This window comes from Oncorhynchus clarkii, chromosome 18 (assembly GCF_045791955.1).
Source record: "Oncorhynchus clarkii lewisi isolate Uvic-CL-2024 chromosome 18, UVic_Ocla_1.0, whole genome shotgun sequence".
In the NCBI taxonomy this organism is placed as follows: domain Eukaryota; kingdom Metazoa; phylum Chordata; class Actinopteri; order Salmoniformes; family Salmonidae; genus Oncorhynchus; species Oncorhynchus clarkii.
In genome coordinates, this window is record NC_092164.1 from 7,918,561 (window position 1) to 7,941,790 (window position 23,230).

General features: G+C 49.5%; 1 protein-coding gene across 1 annotated transcript; it reads right to left on the reverse strand.

Moving 5' to 3' along the window:
• Positions 1-4,041: 4,041 nt before the first annotated feature.
• On the reverse strand, positions 4,042-23,195 carry LOC139372435 (DNA excision repair protein ERCC-5 homolog). The gene is made up of 14 exons (XM_071112148.1): positions 23,133-23,195; positions 22,923-23,028; positions 21,835-22,013; positions 21,532-21,647; positions 21,013-21,160; positions 20,289-20,432; positions 19,874-20,081; positions 18,512-19,707; positions 16,090-16,209; positions 10,837-11,050; positions 10,264-10,408; positions 9,574-9,774; positions 9,351-9,435; positions 4,042-4,760 (listed from the first exon to the last, which is right to left on the reverse strand). Exons 2-14 carry the CDS (start codon positions 23,008-23,010, stop codon positions 4,128-4,130), a joined length of 3,477 nt encoding a protein of 1,158 aa, XP_070968249.1. The 5' UTR covers positions 23,011-23,028; positions 23,133-23,195; the 3' UTR covers positions 4,042-4,127.
• Between the last annotated feature and the right edge of the window lie 35 nt (positions 23,196-23,230).

Genomic DNA, 23,230 nt, shown 5'->3' on the forward strand with positions numbered 1-23,230 from the left:
CTCCCTCTGTTGGCATACTGCCTGGTGGGTCAGCCAGAGAGAGAATGGGCCAGCCAGAGAGAGAGGGAAACATGGATTAGAGAGAATGAAGAAAACAGGTGAGAGAAGGGCTAGAGGGAGGAAGGGCTAGAGAGAGAGACGGCTGGGAGGAAGGGCTAGAGGGAGGAAGGGCTAGAGAGAGTGAAGGGCTAGAGGGAGGAAGGGCTAGAGAGAGAGACGGCTGGGAGGAAGGGCTAGAGGGAGGAAGAGCGAGAGAAGGCTAGGGGGAAGGGCTAGATAGAGAGAAGGCTGGGAGGAAGGGCTAGAGGGAGGAAGAGCGAGAGAAGGCTAGGGGGAAGGGCTAGATAGAGAAGGCTGGGAGGAAGGGCTAGAGAGAGAGAGAAGACTAGGAAGGACTAGAGAGAGAGAAGACTGGGAAGGACTAGAGAGAGAGAGAGAGAAGACTAGGAAGAGAGAGAGAGAGAGAAGACTAGGAAGGACTAGAGATAGAGAAGAATGGGAAGGACTAGAGAGAGAGAAGACTGGGAAGGACTAGAGAGAGAGAGAGAGACTAAGAAGGACTAGAGAGAGAGAGAAGACTAGGAAGGACTAGAGAGAGAGAGAGAGAAGACTAGGAAGGACTAGAGAGAGAGAGAGAGAAGACTGGAAAGGACTAGAGAGAGAGAGAGAGAGAATACTGGGAAGGACTAGAGAGATAGAGAAGACTAGGAAGGACTAGAGAGAGAGAGAGAAGACTGGGAAGGGCTAGAGAGAGATAGAAGACTGGGAAAGGGCTAGAGAGAGAGAGAAGTCTAGGAAGGACTAGAGAGAGATGGCTAGGAAGAGCTAGAGAGAGAGAAGGCTGGGAGGAAGGACTAGAGAGAGAGAAGAATAGGAAGGACCAGAGAGAGAGAGAGAAGACTGGGAAGGACTAGAGAGAGAGAGAGAGAGAGAGAAGACTAGGAAGGACTAGAGAGAGAGAGAAGACTAGGAAGGACTAGAGAGAGAGAGAAGACTAGGAAGGACTAGAGAGAGAGAAGACTAGGAAGGACTAGAGAGAGAGAGAGAAGACTAGGAAGGGCTAGAGAGAGAGAGAGAAGACTGGGAAGGGCTAGAGAGAGAGAGAGAAGACTGGGAAGGACTAGAGAGAGAGAGAAGACTAGGAAGGGCTAGAGAGAGAGAGAGAGGGGAAAGGGGAGAGAGAGACTAAGGTGAGAGTTCTAGCAGTTGGAAATAGAGTACCTTGACAAATATTGTGACAAGGAGAGGGACATTATCATTACAAACACTGCCAGTTAGCCTCACTAAGAACACTGTTTACCTGCTGCATTCTACCTGCTGCATCCTACCTGCTGTTCTCTACCTGCTGTTCTCTACCTGCTGCATCCTACCTGCTGCACCCTACCTGCTGTTCTCTACCTGCTGTTCTCTACCTGCTGTTCTCTACCTGCTGTTCTCTACCTGCTGCATCCTACCTGCTGTTCTCTACCTGCTGTTCCCTACCTGCTGTTCTCTACCTGCTGTTCTCTACCTGCTGTTCTCTACCTGCTGTTCTCTACCTGCTGTTCTCTACCTGCTGTTCCCTACCTGCTGTTCTCTACCTGCTGTTCTCTACCTGCTGTTCTCTACCTGCTGCATCCTACCTGCTGTTCTCTACCTGCTGTTCTCTACCTGCTGTTCTCTACCTGCTGTTCTCTACCTGCTGTTCTCTACCTGCTGTTCTCTACCTGCTGTTCCCTACCTGCTGTTCTCTACCTGCTGTTCTCTACCTGCTGCTCTCTACCTGCTGTTCTCTACCTGCTGTTCTCTACCTGCTGTTCTCTACCTGCTGTTCTCTACCTGCTGTTCCCTACCTGCTGTTCTCTACCTGCTGTTCTCTACCTGCTGCACCCTACCTGCTGTTCTCTACCTGCTGTTCTCTACCTGCTGTTCTCTACCTGCTGTTCCCTACCTGCTGTTCTCTACTTGCTGTTCTCTACCTGCTGCACCCTACCTGCTGCTCTCTACCTGCTGTTCTCTACCTGCTGTTCTCTACCTGCTGTTCTCTACCTGCTGTTCTCTACCTGCTGTTCTCTACCTGCTGTTCTCTACCTGCTGTTCCCTACCTGCTGTTCTCTACCTGCTGTTCTCTACCTGCTGTTCTCTACCTGCTGCACCCTACCTGCTGTTCTCTACCTGCTGTTCTCTACCTGCTGTTCTCTACCTGCTGTTCTCTACCTGCTGATCCCTTCCTGTTAAAGAACGATGCTGTCTCTCTGAGGCACCCCTTCCTGCTGCCTTCTAGCTGTTAAAGAACGATGTAAACAAGCAGAGACACATCGTGTAAACAAATAACAAGACTGCCTTTGTAATACAAAAACATTTTAATTGTTCCAAATATTCATCACAAACATAGAAAATACACCGACAAACAGCCAGAGACGCCTCACTGAAATGATCAAAAATGTCATGGGTTTACACAGCGCCACCTTTTACACCAATGTTTCAAGCATCATCCCTCATCATTCTAAGTAGGGGTGAGGGGTTTGTGGGTAGTAGCAGTAACAATCTGACCATGTTGCTCCAGAGTGGTGTGTTGGATGTCCAGGGAAACAGCGTCGGTCCTTAGTCTAGGTGCTCCGGGTCTCAGTGGGCTCTAGTCTGAGTCAGGTCGGCTGGCTGTGTGTTGTGAGGGGCTGGTATATGGTTCTCTTTCTCCTTTCTGTCCCTCCCTCCGTTGGCATACTGGGTATGTTACTCCCCCTCCCTCCCTCCCTCCTTTCCTTCCCTCCCTCCATTGGCATACTGGGTATGGTACTCCCCCTCCCTCCCTCCCTCCTTTCCTTCCCTCCCTCCATTGGCATACTGGGTATGTTACTCTCCTCCCTCTCTCCTTTCCTTCCTTCCCTCCCTCTCCCCCTCCCTCCGTTGGCATACTGGGTATGTTACTCCCCCTCCCTCCCTCTCTCCTTTCCTTCCCTCTCTCCCTCTGTTGGCATACTGCCTGGTGGGTCAGCCAGAGAGAGAATGGGCCAGCCAGAGAGAGGGAAACATGGATTAGAGAATGAAGAAAACAGGTGAGAGAAGAGACGGCTGGGAGGAAGGGCTAGAGGGAGGAAGGGCTAGAGAGAGAGAAGGGCTAGAGGGAGGAAGGGCTAGAGAGAGAGAAGGGCTAGAGGGAGGAAGGGCTAGAGAGAGAGACGGCTGGGAGGAAGGGCTAGAGGGAGGAAGAGCGAGAGAAGGCTAGGGGGAAGGGCTAGATAGAAGGCTGGGGGAAGGGCTAAAGAGAGAAGGCTGGGAGGAAGAGCTAGTGAGAGACAAGGCTAGGAGGAAGGGCTAGAGAGAGAGAAGGGCTAGAGGGAGGAAGGGCTAGAGAGAGACAATGCTAGGAAGAGCTAGAGAGAGACAAGGCTGGGAGGAAGGGCTAGAGAGAGAGAGAAGACTAGGAAGGACTAGAGAGAGAGAAGACTGGGAAGGACTAGAGAGAGAGAGAGAAGACTAGGAAGGACTAGATAGAGAGAGAAGACTAGGAAGAGAGAGAGAGAAGACTAGGAAGGACTAGAGAGAGAGAAGACTGGGAAGGACTAGAGAGAGAGAAGACTAGGAAGGACAAGAGAGAGAGAGAAGACTAGGAAGGACAAGAGAGAGAGAAGACTGGGAAGGACTAGAGAGAGAGAGAGACTAGGAAGGACTAGAGAGAGAGAGAAGACTAGGAAGGACTAGAGAGAGAGGGAAGACTAGGAAGGACTAGAGAGAGAGAGAAGACTAGGAAGGGCTAGAGAGAGAGAGACTAGGAAGGACTAGAGAGAGAGAAGACTAGGAAGGACTAGAGAGAGAGAGACTAGGAAGGACTAGAGAGAGAGAGAAGACTAGGAAGGACTAGAGAGAGAGAGAAGACTAGGAAGGACTAGAGAGAGAGAGAAGACTAGGAAGGGCTAGAGAGAGAGAGAAGACTAGGAAGGGCTAGAGAGAGAGAGAGGGGAAAGGGGAGAGAGAGACTAAGGTGAGAGTTCTAGCAGTTGGAAATAGAGTACCTTGACAAATATTGTGACAAGGAGGGGGACATTATCACTGCATCACAGTGGTTTCAGCGCCTGTTTATTGGTCATATATATCCCTCTGATGACATCATCAACAAGAGACGTTCGAGAGTTTAAAGTTGATAGTTCTCACAGTGTCTTCCTTCCTCTGCCTCTCCCCCCACCTCTCTTTCCCCCCCTCCCACCTCTCTTACCCCCCCTCCCTTCTCTCGGTTGGCCCCTAAACACTGACTGGGCCGTTACCATGGCGATCCTGCTGTCACCGTCGCTGTCGTCCCCAGAACTGCTGCTGTCATTCTGCTCTGTCCTATTAGGGAGGAGTTTAGGTTGAGGTACTCCGTTATTAGGAGGAGGAAGCACTTCTTTCCTCTGCTTGCTGGCCCCTCCCACATCCAGGTTGGCCCCTCCCATATTCTGACTAACCACTCCTACTTTCTCTTTTTCTTGGCTGGCCACTCCCACATCATGGCTGGCTCTTCCCACATCCTCTTGAGCAGGCTTACTGACCTCTGCCCCCAGGAACCCCCCTGTCCCCTCAACCACCTCTCCCTTCCTCTGCTTTGGCTCTGACCCCTTCCCTCTTTTAGCCTTGGACGGAGAGCCAGTCCCCTCTTCTTCCTCTTCCCTCCCTCCGTCCTCCCTCCCTCCGTCCTCCCTCTCTTTCCTCTTTATACAGGTAACGGCCCGGCGGAGGCGCTGGCTCTTGATGGCCTGTCTCTCCTGCTGCTCCAGACGGAAGAACGAGTCGATACGCAGCTGGGTCTACAGGGAGGGAGGAGGGGAGAGGAGGAGGGGGGGAGAGGAGGAGGGGGGGGGAGAGAGAGGAGGGGGGGAGAGAGAGGAGGGGGGGAGAGAGGAGGGGAGAGGAGGAGGGGGGGAGAGGAGGGGAGAGAAGGAGGGGGGGGAGAGGAGGGGAGAGAAGGAGGGGGGGAGAGGAGGGGAGAGAAGGAGGGGGGGAGAGAGAGGAGGGGAGAGGAGGAGGGGGGGAGGGGAGAGAAGGAGGGGGGAGAGGAGGGGAGAGAAGGAGGGGGGGAGAAGGAGGGGGGGGAGGGAGGAGGGAAGAGAAGGGCGGAGGGGAAAGGAGAGGAGAGAAGGACGGAGGGGATGGAGGAGAGGAGAGAAGGGCGGAGGGGATGGAGGAGGGGAGAGAAGGGCGGAGGAGGGGAGAGGAGAGAAGAGAAGGACGGAGGGGATGGAGGAGAGGAGAGAAGGGCGGAGGGGATGGAGGAGGGGAGAGAAGGGCGGAGGAAGGGAGAGGAGAGAAGGACGGAGGGGATGGAGGAGAGGAGAGAAGGGCGGAGGAGGGGATGGAGGAGGGGAGAGAAGGGCGGAGGGGATGGAGGAGGGGAGAGAAGGGCGGAGGGGATGGAGGAGGGGAGAGAAGGGCGGAGGGGATGGAGGAGGGGAGAGAAGGGCGGAGGGGATGAAGGAGGGGATAGAAGGGTGGAGGGGATGGAGGAGGGGAGAGAAGGGCGGAGGGGATGGAGGAGAGGAGAGAAGGACGGAGGGGATGGAGGAGGGGAGAGAAGGGCGGAGGGGATGGAGGAGGGGAGAGAAGGGCGGAGGGGATGGAGGAGAGGAGAGAAGGGCGGAGGGGATGAAGGAGGGGAGAGAAGGGTGGAGGGGATGGAGGAGAGGAGAGAAGGGCGGAGGGGATGGAGTAGGGGAGAGAAGGGCGGAGGGGGTGGAGGAGGGGAGAGAAGGGCGGAGGAGGGGAGAGGAGAGGGGAAAGGAGGGAGGAGGGGAGCGAAGCACGGAGGAGAGGGAAGAGGGAAGAGGAACGGAGGTATTCAGGACAGATCAGAGGCAAATTGAGACAAATTCACAATAAATTCACTACCCAAGTCATTCACAATAAATTCACTATTATACCCAAGTCATTCTCAATCTCTACTTGCAATAATTACTACCAACAATTGATCCAGACTGATACCTATTGATCCAGACTAATACCTATTGATCCAGACTAATACCTATTGATCCAGACTAATACCTATTGATCCAGACTAATACCTATTGATCCAGACTAATACCTAATACCTATTGATCCAGACTAATACCTACTGATCCAGACTAATACCTATTGATCCAGACTAATACCTATTGATCCAGACTAATACCTAATACCTATTGATCCAGACTAATACCTAATACCTATTGATCCAGACTAATACCTATTGATCCAGACTAATACCCATTGATCCAGACTAATACCTATTGATCCAGACTAATACCTATTGATCCAGACTAATACCTATTGATCCAGACTAATACCTAATACCTATTGATCCAGACTAATACCTAATACCTATTGATCCAGACTAATACCCATTGATCCAGACTAATACCTATTGATCCAGACTAATACCTAATACCTATTGATCCAGACTAATACCTATTGATCCAGACTAATACCTATTGATCCAGACTAATACCTAATACCTATTGATCCAGACTAATACCTAATACCCATTGATCCAGATTAATACCTATTGATCCAGACTAATACCTATTGATCCAGACTAATACCTATTGATCCAGACTAATACCTAATACCTATTGATCCAGACTAATACCTATTGATCCAGACTAATACCTAATACCTATTGATCCAGACTAATACCTAATACCTATTGATCCAGACTAATACCTATTGATCCAGACTAATACCTATTGATCCAGACTAATACCTAATACCTATTGATCCAGACTAATACCTAATACCTATTAATCCAGACTAATACCTAATACCTATTGATCCAGACTAATACCTATTGATCCAGACTAATACCCATTGATCCAGACTAATACCTATTGATCCAGACTAATACCTAATACCTATTGATCCAGACTAATACCTATTGATCCAGACTAATACCTAATACCTATTGATCCAGACTAATACCCATTGATCCAGACTGATACCTATTGATCCAGACTAATACCTAATACCTATTGATCCAGACTAATACCTAATACCTATTGATCCAGACTAATACCTATTGATCCAGACTAATACCTAATACCTATTGATCCAGACTAATACCTATTGATCCAGACTAATACCTATTGATCCAGACTAATACCTATTGATCCAGACTAATACCTATTGATCCAGACTAATACCTATTGATCCAGACTAATACCTATTGATCCAGATTAATACATATTGATCCAGACTAATACCTAATACCTATTGATCCAGACTAATACCTATTGATCCAGACTAATACCTATTGATCCAGACTAATACCTATTGATCCAGACTAATACCTAATACCTATTGATCCAGACTAATACCTATTGATCCAGACTAATACCTAATACCTATTGATCCAGACTAATACCTATTGATCCAGACTAATACCTATTGATCCAGACTAATACCTATTGATCCAGACTAATACCTATTGATCCTAATACCTATTGATCCAGACTAATACCTATTGATCCAGACTAATACCTATTGATCCAGACTAATACCTATTGATCCAGACTAATACCTAATACCTATTGATCCAGACTAATACCTATTGATCCAGACTAATACCTATTGATCCAGACTAATACCTAATACCTATTGATCCAGACTAATACCTATTGATCCAGACTAATACCTATTGATCCAGACTAATACCTAATACCTATTGATCCAGACTAATACCTATTGATCCAGACTAAACCTAATACCTATTGATCCAGACTAATACCTAATACCTATTGATCCAGACTAATACCTATTGATCCAGACTAATACCTATTGATCCAGACTAATACCTATTGATCCAGACTAATACCTATTGATCCAGACTAATACCTAATACCTATTGATCCAGACTAATACCCATTGATCCAGACTAATACCTAATACCTATTGATCCAGACTAATACCTATTGATCCAGACTAATACATAATACCCATTGATCCAGACTAATACCTAATACCTATTGATCCAGATTAATACCTATTGATCCAGACTAATACCTAATACCTATTGATCCAGACTGATACCTATTGATCCAGACTAATACCTATTGATCCAGACTAATACCTATTGATCCAGACTAATACCTATTGATCCAGACTAATACCTATTGATCCAGACTAATACCTAATACCTATTGATCCAGACTGATACCTATTGATCCAGACTAATACCTATTGATCCAGACTAATACCCATTGATCCAGACTAATACCTAATACCTATTGATCCAGACTAATACCTATTGATCCAGACTAATACCTAATACCTATTGATCCAGACTGATACCTATTGATCCAGACTAATACCTATTGATCCAGACTAATACCTATTGATCCAGACTAATACCTATTGATCCAGACTAATACCTAATACCTATTGATCCAGACTAATACCTAATACCTATTGATCCAGACTGATACCTATTGATCCAGACTAATACCTATCGATCCAGACTAATACCCAATACCTATTGATCCAGACTAATACCTAATACCTATTGATCCAGACTAATACCTAATACCTATTGATCCAGACTGATACCTATTGATCCAGACTAATACCTATTGATCCAGACTAATACCTATTGATCCAGACTAATACCCATTGATCCAGACTAATACCTATTGATCCAGACTAATACCTATTGATCCAGACTAATACCTATTGATCCAGACTAATACCTATTGATCCAGACTGATACCTATTGATCCAGACTAATACCTATTGATCCAGACTAATTAATACCTGTTGATCCAGACTAATACCTATTGATCCAGACTAATACCTAATACCTATTGATCCAGACTAATACCTAATACCTATTGATCCAGACTAATACCTATTGATCCAGACTAATACCTATTGATCCAGACTAATACCTATTGATCCAGACTAATACCTATTGATCCAGACTAATACCTATTGATCCAGACTAATACCTATTGATCCAGACTAATACCTATTGATCCAGATTAATACCTATTGATCCAGACTAATACCTAATACCTATTGATCCAGACTAATACCTAATACCTATTGATCCAGACTAATACCTATTGATCCAGACTAATACCTAATACCTATTGATCCAGACTAATACCTAATGATCCAGACTAATACCTATTGATCCAGACTAATACCTATTGATCCAGACTAATACCTATTGATCCAGACTAATACCTATTGATCCAGACTAATACCTAATACCTATTGATCCAGACTAATACCTATTGATCCAGAATAATACCTATTGATCCAGACTAATACCTAATACCTATTGATCCAGACTAATACCTAATACCTATTGATCCAGACTAATACCTATTGATCCAGACTGATACCTATTGATCCAGACTAATTAATACCTGTTGTGTGTTGAGCTGTTTGATAACAGGATGTAGAGTCTCTTCTGTCTTCCTGCTGTTCCAACCAAAACGACTCTCACAGAACGTAGGCTGAGGGTTAAGAAAAACTGGTCCCAAAGACGACACAGAACATCTCTCACACACACACCCACACACACAGAGACACACACACACTCACACACACACAGAGACACACACACACACACACTCTCCTAGAGGATATTCCTTGAGGAGGTCGAGGTGTGGGCGGCCCCAGCTAAAGGAGCTTTCTGATAGGTCGACGCTGGGCTGCAGGTAGGCAGTTGCCACGGCAGGGTTGGGGAAGCCCGGCCGCAGCCGAAGCCCTCTCAGTTTCCTCTTGACCTTGGAGTCACGGGGGTCAGAGGTCAGACGTTGCTGCTGCTGGGCCAAGGACCACCACTCACTGGAAGGGGAAACAGAGACAGAAAGCACAGACAGACTGAGTCAAGCAAAACAGCTGTGTCTCTGTGATCTCTGAGGGAATTGAACCCACAACCTTGGCATAGCTAAAGTCACACAGGACCACTCATTCATTATTCATCACCACACAATACCCTGATCCCACCCAGACCACAGACCCCAGACCACTAGACACCACCCCCACCCCACCCAGTCATCCATCCGGTCCTGACCTGAACATGCTGACTGGTTCCGTGCCAGGTCCAGGGAACTCGTTGAGTATCTCCATGCCCGTCACATAGCCCACCCCTACCACCACCCAGTCACCCCCCGGTCCTGACCTGAACATGCTGACTGGTTCCATGCCCGTCACATAGCCCACCCCACCCAGACCACTAGACCCCAACCCCCCCACCAGACCACTAGACCCCAACCCCCCCACCAGACCACTAGACACCACCCCCACCCCACCCAGTCATCCCCCGGTCCTGACCTGAACATGCTGACTGGTTCCGTGCCAGGTCCAGGGAACTCGTTGAGTATCTCCATGCCCGTCACATAGCCCACCCCCGGGACTCCCTCCGTATAGTCACTACCCAGCAGGTAGGCCAGGTTAATCATCTTGGTACGGTCCACACCTGGGGAGGGACGAGGGTTAGGGTTAGAGAGAGTAGTCTAGTGGTGGGGGGGGGGGGTAGTTGGTGTCTAGTGGTTTGGGTGGGTGGGTGGGGGGGTTGGCGTCTAGTGGTTTGGGTGGGTGGGGGGGGGTTGGTATCTAGTGGTTTGGGTGGGGGGGGGGGGGGTTGGTATCTAGTGGTTTGGGTGGGTGGGGGGGTTGGCGTCTAGTGGTTTGGGTGGGGGGGTTGGCGTCTAGTGGTTTGGGTGGGGGGGTTGGCGTCTAGTGGTTTGGGTGGGTGGGGGGGTTGGCATCTAGTAGTTTGGGTGGGGGGGGTCATAGGTAGTGTTCTAACCAGTTGGTTCTGTAGGTCTACGTACTGCTAGGGTTCTACGTACCCAGTTGGTTCTGTAGGTCTACGTACCCAGTTGGTTCTGTAGGTCTACGTACCCAGTTGGTTCTGTAGGTCTACGTACTGGTAGTATTCTAGGTATTTGTTCTGGCTGAAGAAGTTCTTGTAGACGTGTCGTCCTCCGAACAGCCACACGTCGCTGTCGTCGGTGATTGTTCCGTGGGTCTGGTCGGTCCGGTCCAGGGCTGCACACTGGGCCTCGGCCTCACCGGGAGCCACCAGGAAGGGTACGCCAAACAACCTTAGCAGCTCCTGACGGACAAGACACACCGGGACATTAGACCCGGTAAGGGATCGTCATCGACGACGGGGGGGAGGGGGGGGCCGACAGGAAATGGTGTGTTCCACGGAGCGGTGAGGAACTGACCTTCCACAGAGTTGTATTATTTTCCAGAAAACTCAGAGCCCAGAATTGATTATTAATATTTTTTATAACATGGCTATAATTTAACACATTTGCAGCTATGTGTGTTAAATGTGTTCAACATTCACTGAAGTAGTTAGCATGTTTACTAGATAGCTACAGTAGTTGCTGTGGTAATAGTTTAGCTAACCAAACTATCAGTCCTAGCTAGTTTAGCTAACCAAACTATCAGTCCTAGCTTGTTTAGCTAACCCAAACTATCAGTTCTAGCTTGTTTAGCTAACCCAAACTATCAGTTCTAGCTTGTTTAGCTAACCCAAACTATCAGTTCTAGCTTGTTTAGCTAACCAAACTATCAGTTCTAGCTTGTTTAGCTAACCAAACTATCAGTCCTAGCTAGTTTAGCTAACCAAACTATCAGTCCTAGCTAGTTTAGCTAACCAAACTATCAGTCCTAGCTAGTTTAGCTAACCAAACTATCAGTCCTAGCTAGTTTAGCTAACCAAACTATCAGACCTAGCTTGTTTGGCTAACCAAACTATCAGTCCTAGCTAGTTTGGCTAACCAAACTATCAGTCCTAGCTAGTTTGGCTAACCAAACTATCAGTCCTAGCTAGTTTAGCTAACCAAACTACCAGTCCAAGCTAGTTTAGCTAACCAAACTATCAGTCCTAGCTAGTTTAGCTAACCAAACTATCAAACCTAGCTTGTTTGGCTAACCAAACTATCAGACCTAGCTTGTTTGGCTAACCAAACTATCAGTCCTAGCTAGTTTAGCTAACCAAACTATCAGTCCTTGCTTGTTTGGCTAACCAAACTATCAGTCCTAGCTTGTTTGGCTAACCAAACTATCAGTCCTTGCTTGTTTGGCTAACCAAACTATCAGTCCTTGCTTGTTTGGCTAACCAAACTATCAGTCCTTGCTTGTTTGGCTAACCAAACTATCAGTCCTTGCTTGTTTGGCTAACCAAACTATCAGTGCTAGCTAATTTAGCTAACCAAACTATCAGTCCTAGCTAGTTTAGCTAACCAAACTATCAGTCCTAGCTAGTTTAGCTAACCAAACTATTAGACCTAGCTTGCTATTATGAAAATCTAATTCAACAACGCCAATAAAATGTTTTCAATTTGACTTTTGCTTTCAAGAGCAGCTCAAAACATGTAAGAATGAACTGTAGCCATTGAATTCTACCATGCTGATATACAGTGTGTTACATGGAAATAATGCCCTTTCAAGCCAATCAGAAACATGTATTCAACAATGCCCTGCTATAAACAGATATAAACTCAGCAGAAGAATATGGACCATTCTAAAGCACTGAATTAGACCCAGGGTTTTTTCTGGATAAAAAAGGGGCTTAGGCGGTGACCGTGGCAATGGGCGCGGTCAGCCCCTAGCCACAGCTGAATTTTGGAGAACATTTTTAAATCTATAGCTTTTGCCATGGCCAATGCTGTGATCTTTTGATCAAACATAACCACATCAATACTTATAACTTCATTGTTTTGGGAACTTTCAATCACTTGTTTTTGGCGATTGTTAAATTTCTCAAGAAGTCAGCTGGTATTCTGTCTATAGTGGAGTGGCCAGCACAGTCACCGGATCTCAACCCTATTGAGCTGTTGTGGGAGCAGCTTGACCGTATGGTACGTAAGAAGTGCCCATCAAGCCAATCCAACTTGTGGGAGGTTCTTCAGGAAGCATGGGGTGAAATCTCTCCAGATTAAACAAATTGACAACTAGAATGCCAAAGGTCTACAAGGCTGTAATTGCTGCAAATGGAGGATTCTTTGACTAAAGAGAGGTTGAAGGACATAATTATTATTGGGGGCAAGGTCAGGGGAAGAGTCAGGGGAAGAGTCAGGGGAAGGGTCAGGGGAAAGGTCTGGGCCAGGGGAAGTCAGGGGAAGGGTCTGGGTCAGAGGAAGAGTCAGGGGAAGGGTCTGGGTCAGAGGAAGGGTCTGGGTCAGGGGAAGAGTCTGGGGAAGGGTCTGGGTCAGAGTCAGGGGAAGGGTCTAGGTCAGAGGAAGAGTCAGGGGAAGGGTCAGGGGAAGAGTCAGGGGAAAGGTCTAGGTCAGAGGAAGAGTCAGGGGAAGGGTCTAGATCAGAGGAAGAGTCAAGGGGAGGGTCTGGGTCAGGGGAAGAGTCAGGGGAAGGGTCTAGGTCAGAGGAAGAGTCAGGGGAAGGGTCAGGGGAAGAGTCAGGGGAAGAGTCAGGGGAAGGGTCTAAGTCAGAGGAAGAGTCAGGGGAAGGGTCTAGGTCAGAGGAAGAGTCAGGGGAAGGGTCAGGGGAAGAGTCAGGGGAAGGGTCAGGGGAAGGGTCTAAGTCAGAGGAAGAGTCAGGGGAAGGGTCTAGGTCAGAGGAAGAGTCAGGGGAAGGGTCAGGGGAAGAGTCAGGGGAAGGGTCTAGGTCAGAGGAAGAGTCAGGGGAAGGGTCTAGGTCAGAGGAAGGGTCAGGGGAAGGGTCTGGGCCAGGGGAAGAGTCAGGGGAAGGGTCTAGGTCAGAGGAAGAGTCAGGGGAAGGGTCTAGGTCAGGAGGAAGGGTCAGGGGAAGAGTCGGTCTGGGTCAGGGGAAGAGTCAGGGGAAGTGTCTAGGTCAGGAGGAAGGGTCAGGGGAAGAGTCGGTCTGGGTCAGGGGAAGAGTCAGGGGAAGTGTCAGGGGAAGAGTCCGGGGAAGAGTCCGGGGAAGAGTCCGGGGAAGTGTCAGGGGCAGGGGAAGAGTCCGGGGAAGTGTCATGGGCAGGGGAAGAGTCCGGGGAAGTGTCAGGGGCAGGGGAAGAGTCCGGGGAAGTGTCAGGGGAAGAGTCCGGGGAAGAGTCCGGGGAAGAGTCCGGGGCAGGGGAAGAGTCCGGGGAAGAGTCAGGGGCAGGGGAAGAGTCCGGGGAAGTGTCAGGGGCAGTGTCAGTGGCAGGGGAAGTGTCAGGGGAAGGGTCAGGGGAAAGGTCTGGGCCAGGGGAAGTCAGGGGAAGGGTCTGGGTCAGAGGAAGAGTCAGGGGAAGGGTCTGGGTCAGAGGAAGAGTCAGGGGAAGGGTCTGGGTCAGGGGAAGAGTCAGGGGAAGGGTCTAGGTCAGAGGAAGAGTCAGGGGAAGGGTCAGGGGAAGAGTCAGGGGAAGGGTCTAGGTCAGAGGAAGAGTCAGGGGAAGGGTCTAGGTCAGAGGAAGAGTCAGGGGGAGGGTCTGGGTCAGGGGAAGAGTCAGGGGAAGGGTCTAGGTCAGAGGAAGAGTCAGGGGAAGGGTCAGGGGAAGAGTCAGGGGAAGAGTCAGGGGAAGGGTCTAAGTCAGAGGAAGAGTCAGGGGAAGGGTCTAGGTCAGAGGAAGAGTCAGGGGAAGGGTCAGGGGAAGAGTCAGGGGAAGGGTCAGGGGAAGGGTCTAAGTCAGAGGAAGAGTCAGGGGAAGGGTCTAGGTCAGAGGAAGAGTCAGGGGAAGGGTCTAGGTCAGAGGAAGGGTCTAGGTCAGAGGAAGAGTCAGGGGAAGGGTCAGGGGAAGTGTCAGGGGAAGGGTCTAGGTCAGAGGAAGAGTCAGGGGAAGGGTCTAGGTCAGAGGAAGGGTCAGGGGAAGGGTCTGGGCCAGGGGAAGAGTCAGGGGAAGGGTCTAGGTCAGAGGAAGAGTCAGGGGAAGGGTCTAGGTCAGAGGAAGGGTCAGGGGAAGAGTCGGTCTGGGTCAGGGGAAGAGTCAGGGGAAGTGTCAGGGGAAGAGTCCGGGGAAGAGTCCGGGGAAGAGTCCGGGGAAGTGTCAGGGGCAGGGGAAGAGTCCGGGGAAGTGTCATGGGCAGGGGAAGAGTCCGGGGAAGTGTCAGGGGCAGGGGAAGAGTCCGGGGAAGTGTCAGGGGAAGAGTCCGGGGAAGAGTCCGGGGAAGTGTCAGGGGCAGGGGAAGAGTCCGGGGAAGAGTCAGGGGCAGGGGAAGAGTCCGGGGAAGTGTCAGGGGCAGGGGAAGTGTCAGGGGCAGGGGAAGTGTCAGGGGCAGGGGAAGAGTCAGGGGAAGGGTCAGGGTCTGGGTCAGGGGAAGAGTCAGGGGAAGCGTCAGGGGAAGAGTCAGGGGAAGAGTCAGGGGAAGAGTCCGGGGCAGGGGAAGAGTCCGGGGAAGTGTCAGGGGCAGGGGAAGAGTCTGGGGAAGTGTCAGGGGCAGGGGAAGAGTCCGGGGAAGTGTCAGGGGCAGGGGAAGGGTCCAGGGAAGTGTCAGAGGAAGAGTCCAGGGAAGTGTCAGGGGCAGGGGAAGAGTCAGAGGGAAGAGTCAGGGGCAGGGGAAGTGTCAGGGGCAGGGGAAGCGTCCGGGGAAGTGTCAGGGGCAGGGGACGAGGCCGGGGAAGTGTCAGGGGCAGGGGAAGAGTCAGGGTCTGGGTCAGGGGAAGAGTCAGGGTCTGGGTCAGGGGAAGAGTCAGGGTCTGGGTCAGGGGAAGAGTCAGGGGAAGAGTCAGGGTCTGGGTCCGGGGAAGAGTCCGGGGAAGAGTCAGGGGCAGGGGTCAGGATCTGGGGTCTGACTGACTAAATGTGTGTGTTGACTGCCTCCTTTATCAGACTGACTAAATGTGTGTGTTGACTGTCTCCTTTATCAGACTGACTAAATGTGTGTGTTGACTGCCTCCTTTATCAGACTGACTAAATGTGTGTGTTGACTGCCTCCTTTATCAGACTGACTAAATGTGTGTGTTGACTGCCTCCTTTATCAGACTGACTAAATGTGTGTGTTGACTGTCTCCTTTACCAGACTGACTAAATGTGTGTGTTGACTGCCTCCTTTATCAGACTGACTAAATGTGTGTGTTGACTGCCTCCTTTACCAGACTGACTAAATGTGTGTGTTGACTGCCTCCTTTACCAGACTGACTAAATGTGTGTGTTGACTCTCTCCTTTACCAGACTGACTAAATGTGTGTGTTGACTGCCTCCTTTATCAGACTGACTAAATGTGTGTTGACCGTCTCCCCTACCTGGCTCTCCAGACACATCTGTCCGGTAACCGTGGCAGCGATGCGTTCCTGTTGCTGCTTCTGTTCCCTCAGCCTGGACTGCTGCTCTCCAAGACTGCTCTCTAGCGCCACCAGCTCATCCTGGTGGACAATACAGGTACTGCATCAGCCCAGTTCCACTACTGTACACAGTAACAGCTCCTCCTACAGGACAATACGGGTACTGCATCAACCCAGTTCCACTACTGTACACAGTAACAGCTCCTCCTACAGGACAATATGGGTACCGCATCAACCCAGTTCCACTACTGTACACAGTAACAGCTCCTCCTACAGGACAACACAGGTACAGCATCAACCCAGTTCCACTACTGTACACAGTAACAGCTCCCCTACAGGACAACACAGGTACTGCATCCTCAAATCTCTACTGTACAAACAGCTCCTCCTACAGGACAACAGGTACAGCATCCCCAAATCTCTACTGTACAAACAGCTCCTCCTACAGGACAACAGGTACAGCACCCTCAAATCTCTACTGTACAAACAGCTCCTCCTACAGGACAACACAGGTACTACATCCTCAAATCTCTACTGTATAAACAGCCCCCCCTAGAGGACAATACAGGTACTACATCCTCAAATCTCTACTGTACAAACAGCTCCCCCTACAGGACAACACAGGTACTGCATCCTCAAATCTCTACTGTACAAACAGCTCCTCCTACAGGACAACAGGTACAGCATCCTCAAATCTCTACTGTATAAACAGCTCCCCCTATAGGACAATACAGGTACTACATCCTCAAATCTCTACTGTACAAACAGCTCCCCCTACAGGACAACACAGGTACTGCATCCTCAAATCTCTACTGTACAAACAGCTCCTCCTACAGGACAACACAGACAGGTACTACATCCTCAAATCTCTACTGTATAAACAGCTCCCCTTATAGGACAATACAGGTACTACATCCTCAAATCTCTACTGTACAAACAGCTCCCCCTACAGGACAACACAGGTACAGCATCCTCAAATCTCTACTGTACAAACAGCTCCCCCTACAGGACAACACAGGTACAGCATCCTCAAATCTCTACTGTACAAACAGCTCCCCCTACAGGACAACACAGGCACTGCATCCTCAAATCTCTACTGTACAAACAGCTCCTCCTACAGGACAACAGGTACAGCACCCTCAAATCTCTACTGTACAAACAGCTCCCCCTACAGGACAACAGGTACAGCATCCTCAAATCTCTACTGTACAAACAGCTCCCCCTACAGGACAACAGGTACAGCACCCTCAAATCTCTACTGTACAAACAGCTCCTCCTACAGGACAACAGGTACAGCATCCTCAAATCTCTACTGTACAAACAGCTCCTCCTACAGGACAACACAGGTACAGCATCCTCAAATCTCTACTGTATAAACAGCTCCCCTACAGGACAACACAGGTACTACATCCTCAAATCTCTACTGTATAAACAGCTCCCCCTATAGGACAATACAGGTACTGCATCCTCAAATCTCTACTGTACAAACAGCTCCTCCTACAGGACAACAGGTACAGCATCCTCAAATCTCTACTGTACAAACAGCTCCTCCTACAGGACAACACAGACAGGTACTACATCCTCAAATCTCTACTGTATAAACAGCTCCCCTTATAGGACAATACAGGTACTACATCCTCAAATCTCTACTGTACAAACAGCTCCCCCTACAGGACAACACAGGTACAGCATCCTCAAATCTCTACTGTACAAACAGCTCCCCCTACAGGACAACACAGGTACAGCATCCTCAAATCTCTACTGTACAAACAGCTCCCCCATACAGGACAACACAGGCACTGCATCCTCAAATCTCTACTGTACAAACAGCTCCTCCTACAGGACAACAGGTACAGCACCCTCAAATCTCTACTGTACAAACAGCTCCCCCTACAGGACAACAGGTACAGCATCCTCAAATCTCTACTGTACAAACAGCTCCCCCTACAGGACAACAGGTACAGCACCCTCAAATCTCTACTGTACAAACAGCTCCTCCTACAGGACAACAGGTACAGCATCCTCAAATCTCTACTGTACAAACAGCTCCCCCTACAGGACAACAGGTACAGCACCCTCAAATCTCTACTGTACAAACAGCTCCTCCTACAGGACAATAGGTACAGCATCCTCAAATCTCTACTGTACAAACAGCTCCCCCTACAGGACAACAGGTACAGCATCCTCAAATCTCTACTGTACAAACAGCTCCCCCTACAGGACAACACAGGTACAGCATCCTCAAATCTCTACTGTACAAACAGATCCAACAACACATCTCAACCACACACAGAGAAACAGACATTTTCCTGTCTATTTCCTGGTAATCTCCATCCCCATGCTCTGTCTTTTCACCACTACATGTAAGCAGTACTTATCTTACCACGTTGATGTCTTCCCACTCGTTGGGTAGAGGAACAGACGCTGGGGCAGGAGGAGCTGGGCTGGGCTCTGTGGGAGGCTGGGGCTCCTCGTCCTCCTCCCTCTCTTCCAAAGGGATAGCTCTGCTACTTAAAGCCTCCTCCTCTTCCTCCTCCTTCTTGGCCACGTCTTCCTGTGCCTTAGCTGGAGTACCGTCCCCAACCTCTATCAGCGAATCATCTGTCTCCTCCTCCTTTAGCTCCTCCCCCTCAGACACGTCAACGAAGCTCTCTGAATCACTGTCCTCCATCTTCACAATCTGTCCATTCCTCTCCTCCCCGGTGTTCTGTCCATTCCTCTCCTCCTGCGATGGAGGTAAAGGCTCAGTCACTAGGCTGCTCCTCCCAGTCTCCTCCTCTCTGTTTAGACCAAGGCCTGATGGGGGAATAACACAGAGAGCCTGACCCAAACTGTCCCCCTGACCCACTGCAGAGTGGAAAGCTCTGTTCCTGTTGTCGATGGCTTGCTCCAACTCCTCTCTGTTCCTCCTCAGAATCTCCTCCACCTCCTCCCTGCTCCTCCTGGTGACGGTTTCCTCCTCCATGCTGAGGAGCACCCTGTCCGCAGGAGGAATGGGGAGGCGAAGGGGGAGAGGAGGAGCAGGGAGGAGCTCATCCCCCTTCTCCACCCCAAGCATGTCCTCATTGGTCAGAGTTGTCCTCAGGGGCGTGTCCTTCCCTTCAGTCTCCTCCTCTGAGCTGCTGATGACGAACAATCGGTTCGCAGGAGGCTGGGGACTGGGAGGGTGGGGCTTAACAGGAGAATTGCCAATCATGGTGGCGTATTGGGACGGGCCTACGTCCAACTCTTCTCCCGTGGCTCGCTGAATGGCCAGGAGGGTACGAGGAGACACACTGCCACCCTCCTTCTCCTCCTCCTCGTCTGAGAAGCTGGTATCCATGGCAGTCTGGATGGCCTTCAGTGTCCGAGGGGAGATGGGTGCTGTATCCCCCAGGCTCGGGATCGGGTCCTGGGGATGTTTAGACGATGATGAGGGTCCCTCCTCCAGGCTCTCCTCCTCTGAGATGGGTCTCCAAAGGGGCTCAGGTCTCTCCCCTCCCCCCGTCCTAACCCTCCCTGACAGGGGACCACCCAACCAGGGAGAGGCCGCAGGCTGGATGTCTGGCACCCTCTCACTGCTGTCGGTCTTCTTCGGACCTGAGGGGCACACACACACACAAACACACACACAGGCACAGACACACAGACACACAGCCAGACAGACACACAGACACACAGCCAGACAGACACAAGGGGATGAGTTTGAACAGGTCTAATGCGGAGAATCGCTCAATTTGATCGCTGACCCACTTCGACCTCTAACCTTTGATGAGGATGTAGTGGGTGGAGTCTTCTGAGAGGAGGCGTCGTGTCTCCACGCTGTGCCCCTCCCCCTGGTTGTATAGCTCCACCCCCGGGGCGTTCCCAGCACTACGGTTGGACATCTCTCTCTCCACCCCCTCCAGACGCACGTTCAGCTTGTTCCTCTGCAGCAGTCCTGCTAGCTGGTACTGGGAGAAGTCCCCTGACCGCTGGGAGGGGGGGGTTAGGGTGCATGACACACACACACACACACAGAGAGAGACAGTGTGTGTGGTACCTCAGGAGGTGTGTGGTACCTCAGGAGGTGTGTGGTACCTCAGGAGGTGTGGGGTACATGGTGTGTGTGGTACCTCAGGAGGTGTGGGGTACATGGTGTGTGGTACCTCAGGAGGTGTGGGGTACATGGTGTGTGGTACCTCAGGAGGTGTGTGGTACATGGTGCGTCGTCTCTTGCTGAATTCCTTCATGTCTTTAAGGATCTCATGTTTCACCTCAGGAGGCATGGCAGAAAACTCCTCAGAGTTGATGTCCACAGAGTTAGAGTCTTCAAAGAAATCCCCCTGACAGACAGGCAGACAGACAGGCAGGAAGGCAGACAGACAGACACATACGCACAGACAGACAGATAGACAGGCAGACAGGCACATACGCACAGACAGACAGACAGACAGGCAGATAGACAGGCAGACAGACAGACAGACACATACGCACAGACAGACAGATAGACAGGCAGACAGGCACATACGCACAGACAGACAGGCAGACAGGCAGATACGCACAGACAGACAGACAGACAGACAGACAGGCAGGCACATACGCACAGAGAGACAGAGACAGAGACAGACAGACAGACAGACAGACAGACAGGCAGGCAGGCAGGCAGACAGACAGGAAGGCAGGCAAGGCAGGCAAGGCAGGCAAGGCAAGGCAAGGCAAGGCAAGGCAGGCAGGCAGGCAGGCAGGCAGACAGGCAGACAGGCAGACAGACAGACAGACAGGCAGACAGACATACAGACAGGTGTCACAAGGTAGCAAAACTTAATGAGACAAAAAGGAATCCAGTGTTCTTATTGGACAAGACAATAAAGCACCACCCTCTCTGTTTTCTCCTCCATCACATGACGTGGGTGTTGACCTCACCTGGTAGATGTGACGGCTGTCCTCCTCCACCTGCTCCTCCTCGTCTGAGCTGCTCCTCTCTCTCTCCTCCTCCTGGGCTGGCAGGGCAGGCAGCATGAACATGTCCTCCTCTCTCCTCACAGCAGACAGGCTGGGCAGATGATCCTGACTGGAGGAGAATCACAACACAAATGGTTACAGGCCTATAAACAGACCAGATCTCTATGGTTACAGACCAGACCTCTATGGTTACAGGCCTATTCACAGACCAGACCTCTATGGTTACAGGCCTATTCACAGACCAGACCTCTATGGTTACAGGCCTATATACAGACCTCTTTGGTTACAGACCAGACCTCTTTGGTTACAGACCAGATCTCTATGGTTACAGACCAGATCTCTATGGTTACAGACCTATATACAGACCAGACCTCTATGGTTACAGACCAGATCTCTATGGTTACAGGCCTATATACAGACCAGACCTCTATGGTTACAGACCTATATACAGACCTTCCTCTCCTCCTCTCCTCACCTCACCTCCTCTCTCCCAGAGCAGCTTTGATGGCTTGTCTCTTCAGGAAGGTCTTGAGGAGTTTGTCATTGGTCTGTTTGGACTCCATAGTCTTCTCCTCCTTTCTCTGTCTTCTGATGGCCTGGAGGGAAGCACAGGGTTAACACACTCACACACACACACACACACACAGACAACATGAACACACACACACACACACACACACAGACAGACAACATGAACACACACACACACACACACACACACACACACACACACACACACACACACACACACACACACACACACACACACACACACACACACACACACAGGGTCTGTTTCTTGATCAGAGGTGCGTCTCCATCGAACACGAAGACAGGTCTGATGCGGAAAAAGAGCAATTTACAGAGACGATGGAACAGGGTGAGGAGGTGGGCGTTCTGGACACTGTTACCCTCCCTGTCTCTCACACCCTTAACAGCCTGGTTCAACCAGATACTGATGTCTGGGAGAGGGACAGGTCAAGGATCTCTACAGACACAGGCAGACAACTAGCTAACGTTATATAATGTTTACATACTCATCTCATATGTATATACTGAACAGCTATACCATATACTGCATCTTTATGTAATAAATGTATCACTAGCCACTTTAAACAATGCCACTTTATATAATGTTTACATACCCTACATTACTCATCTCATATGTATGTACTGTACTCTATACCATATACTGCATCTTTATGTAATAAATGTATCACTAGCCACTTTAAACAATGCCACTTTATATAATGTTTACATACCCTACATTACTCATCTCATATGTATATACTGTACTCGATACCATCTACTGCATCTTGCCTATACCGTTCTGTACCATCACTCATTCATATATCTTTATGTACATATTCTTTATCCCTTTACACTTGTGTGTATAAGGTAGTAGTTTTGAAATTGTTAGTTAGATTACTTGTTGGTTATTACTGCATTGTCGGAACAAGAAGCACAAGCATTTCGCTACACTCGCATTAACATCTGCTAACCATTTGTATGTGACCAATTTTTTAAATTATTTTTATTTCACCTTTATTTAACCAGGTAGGTCTAGTTGAGAACAAGTTCTCATTTACAACTGCGACCTGGCCAAGATAAAGCATAGCAGTGTGAACAGACAACAACACAGAGTTACACATGGAGTAATTTGGTTTACTGCACAAATTCACTAGACACTAACTCTATGTAAGATGCAGACACATGTTATGACTGGGATGTGCAGTAGGTATGGGTGGGAGATTGAGGGGAAGACGCAGGAAACACTACTTTAAAAAAAGTCAAGAACAAGGAGAGAGAAAGAAAGAAAGAGTTTAAGAGAGCGATAGGTGGGGGGCTCCTTGTGGTGTCCGGAAGGATACCGACAGCCAGGATCTTGCCCTCGAGCGTCTCGGGGTTGATGGGCTTCCCGGTGGTCTCAAGCAGCTTCCACAGCCCGTGTACCCCCATTGCTCTCCGAGTGACAGCCTAGACAACATCAATACCAAAATAAGACTATAGCAAATCGCCCATATCGTAGAAGCTATTTGAAAAGCTCGATTCAAATACACACACGTGGATATCAAACTCACCTGTACTAGAGGACAATAGTTTAACCAGAATTTATTATCTTCGGTACATTTAAAAAAAAGTTGTCTTCTGTGGGTGTAACAATATTTTATTTCCAACG

Bases quoted from the DNA above. Each gene is read 5' to 3' on its own strand.
- LOC139372435 (XM_071112148.1), bottom strand. From the start codon at position 23,010: ATGGGGGTACACGGGCTGTGGAAGCTGCTTGAGACCACCGGGAAGCCC. The intron at 19,708-19,873 runs GTTAGAGGTCGA...TGTGCCCCTCAG, and splicing joins CCACTACATCCTCATCAAAG to GTCCGAAGAAGACCGACAGC. The intron at 11,051-16,089 runs GTAGGGGAGACG...CTTGTCCGTCAG, and splicing joins AGATGTGTCTGGAGAGCCAG to GAGCTGCTAAGGTTGTTTGG.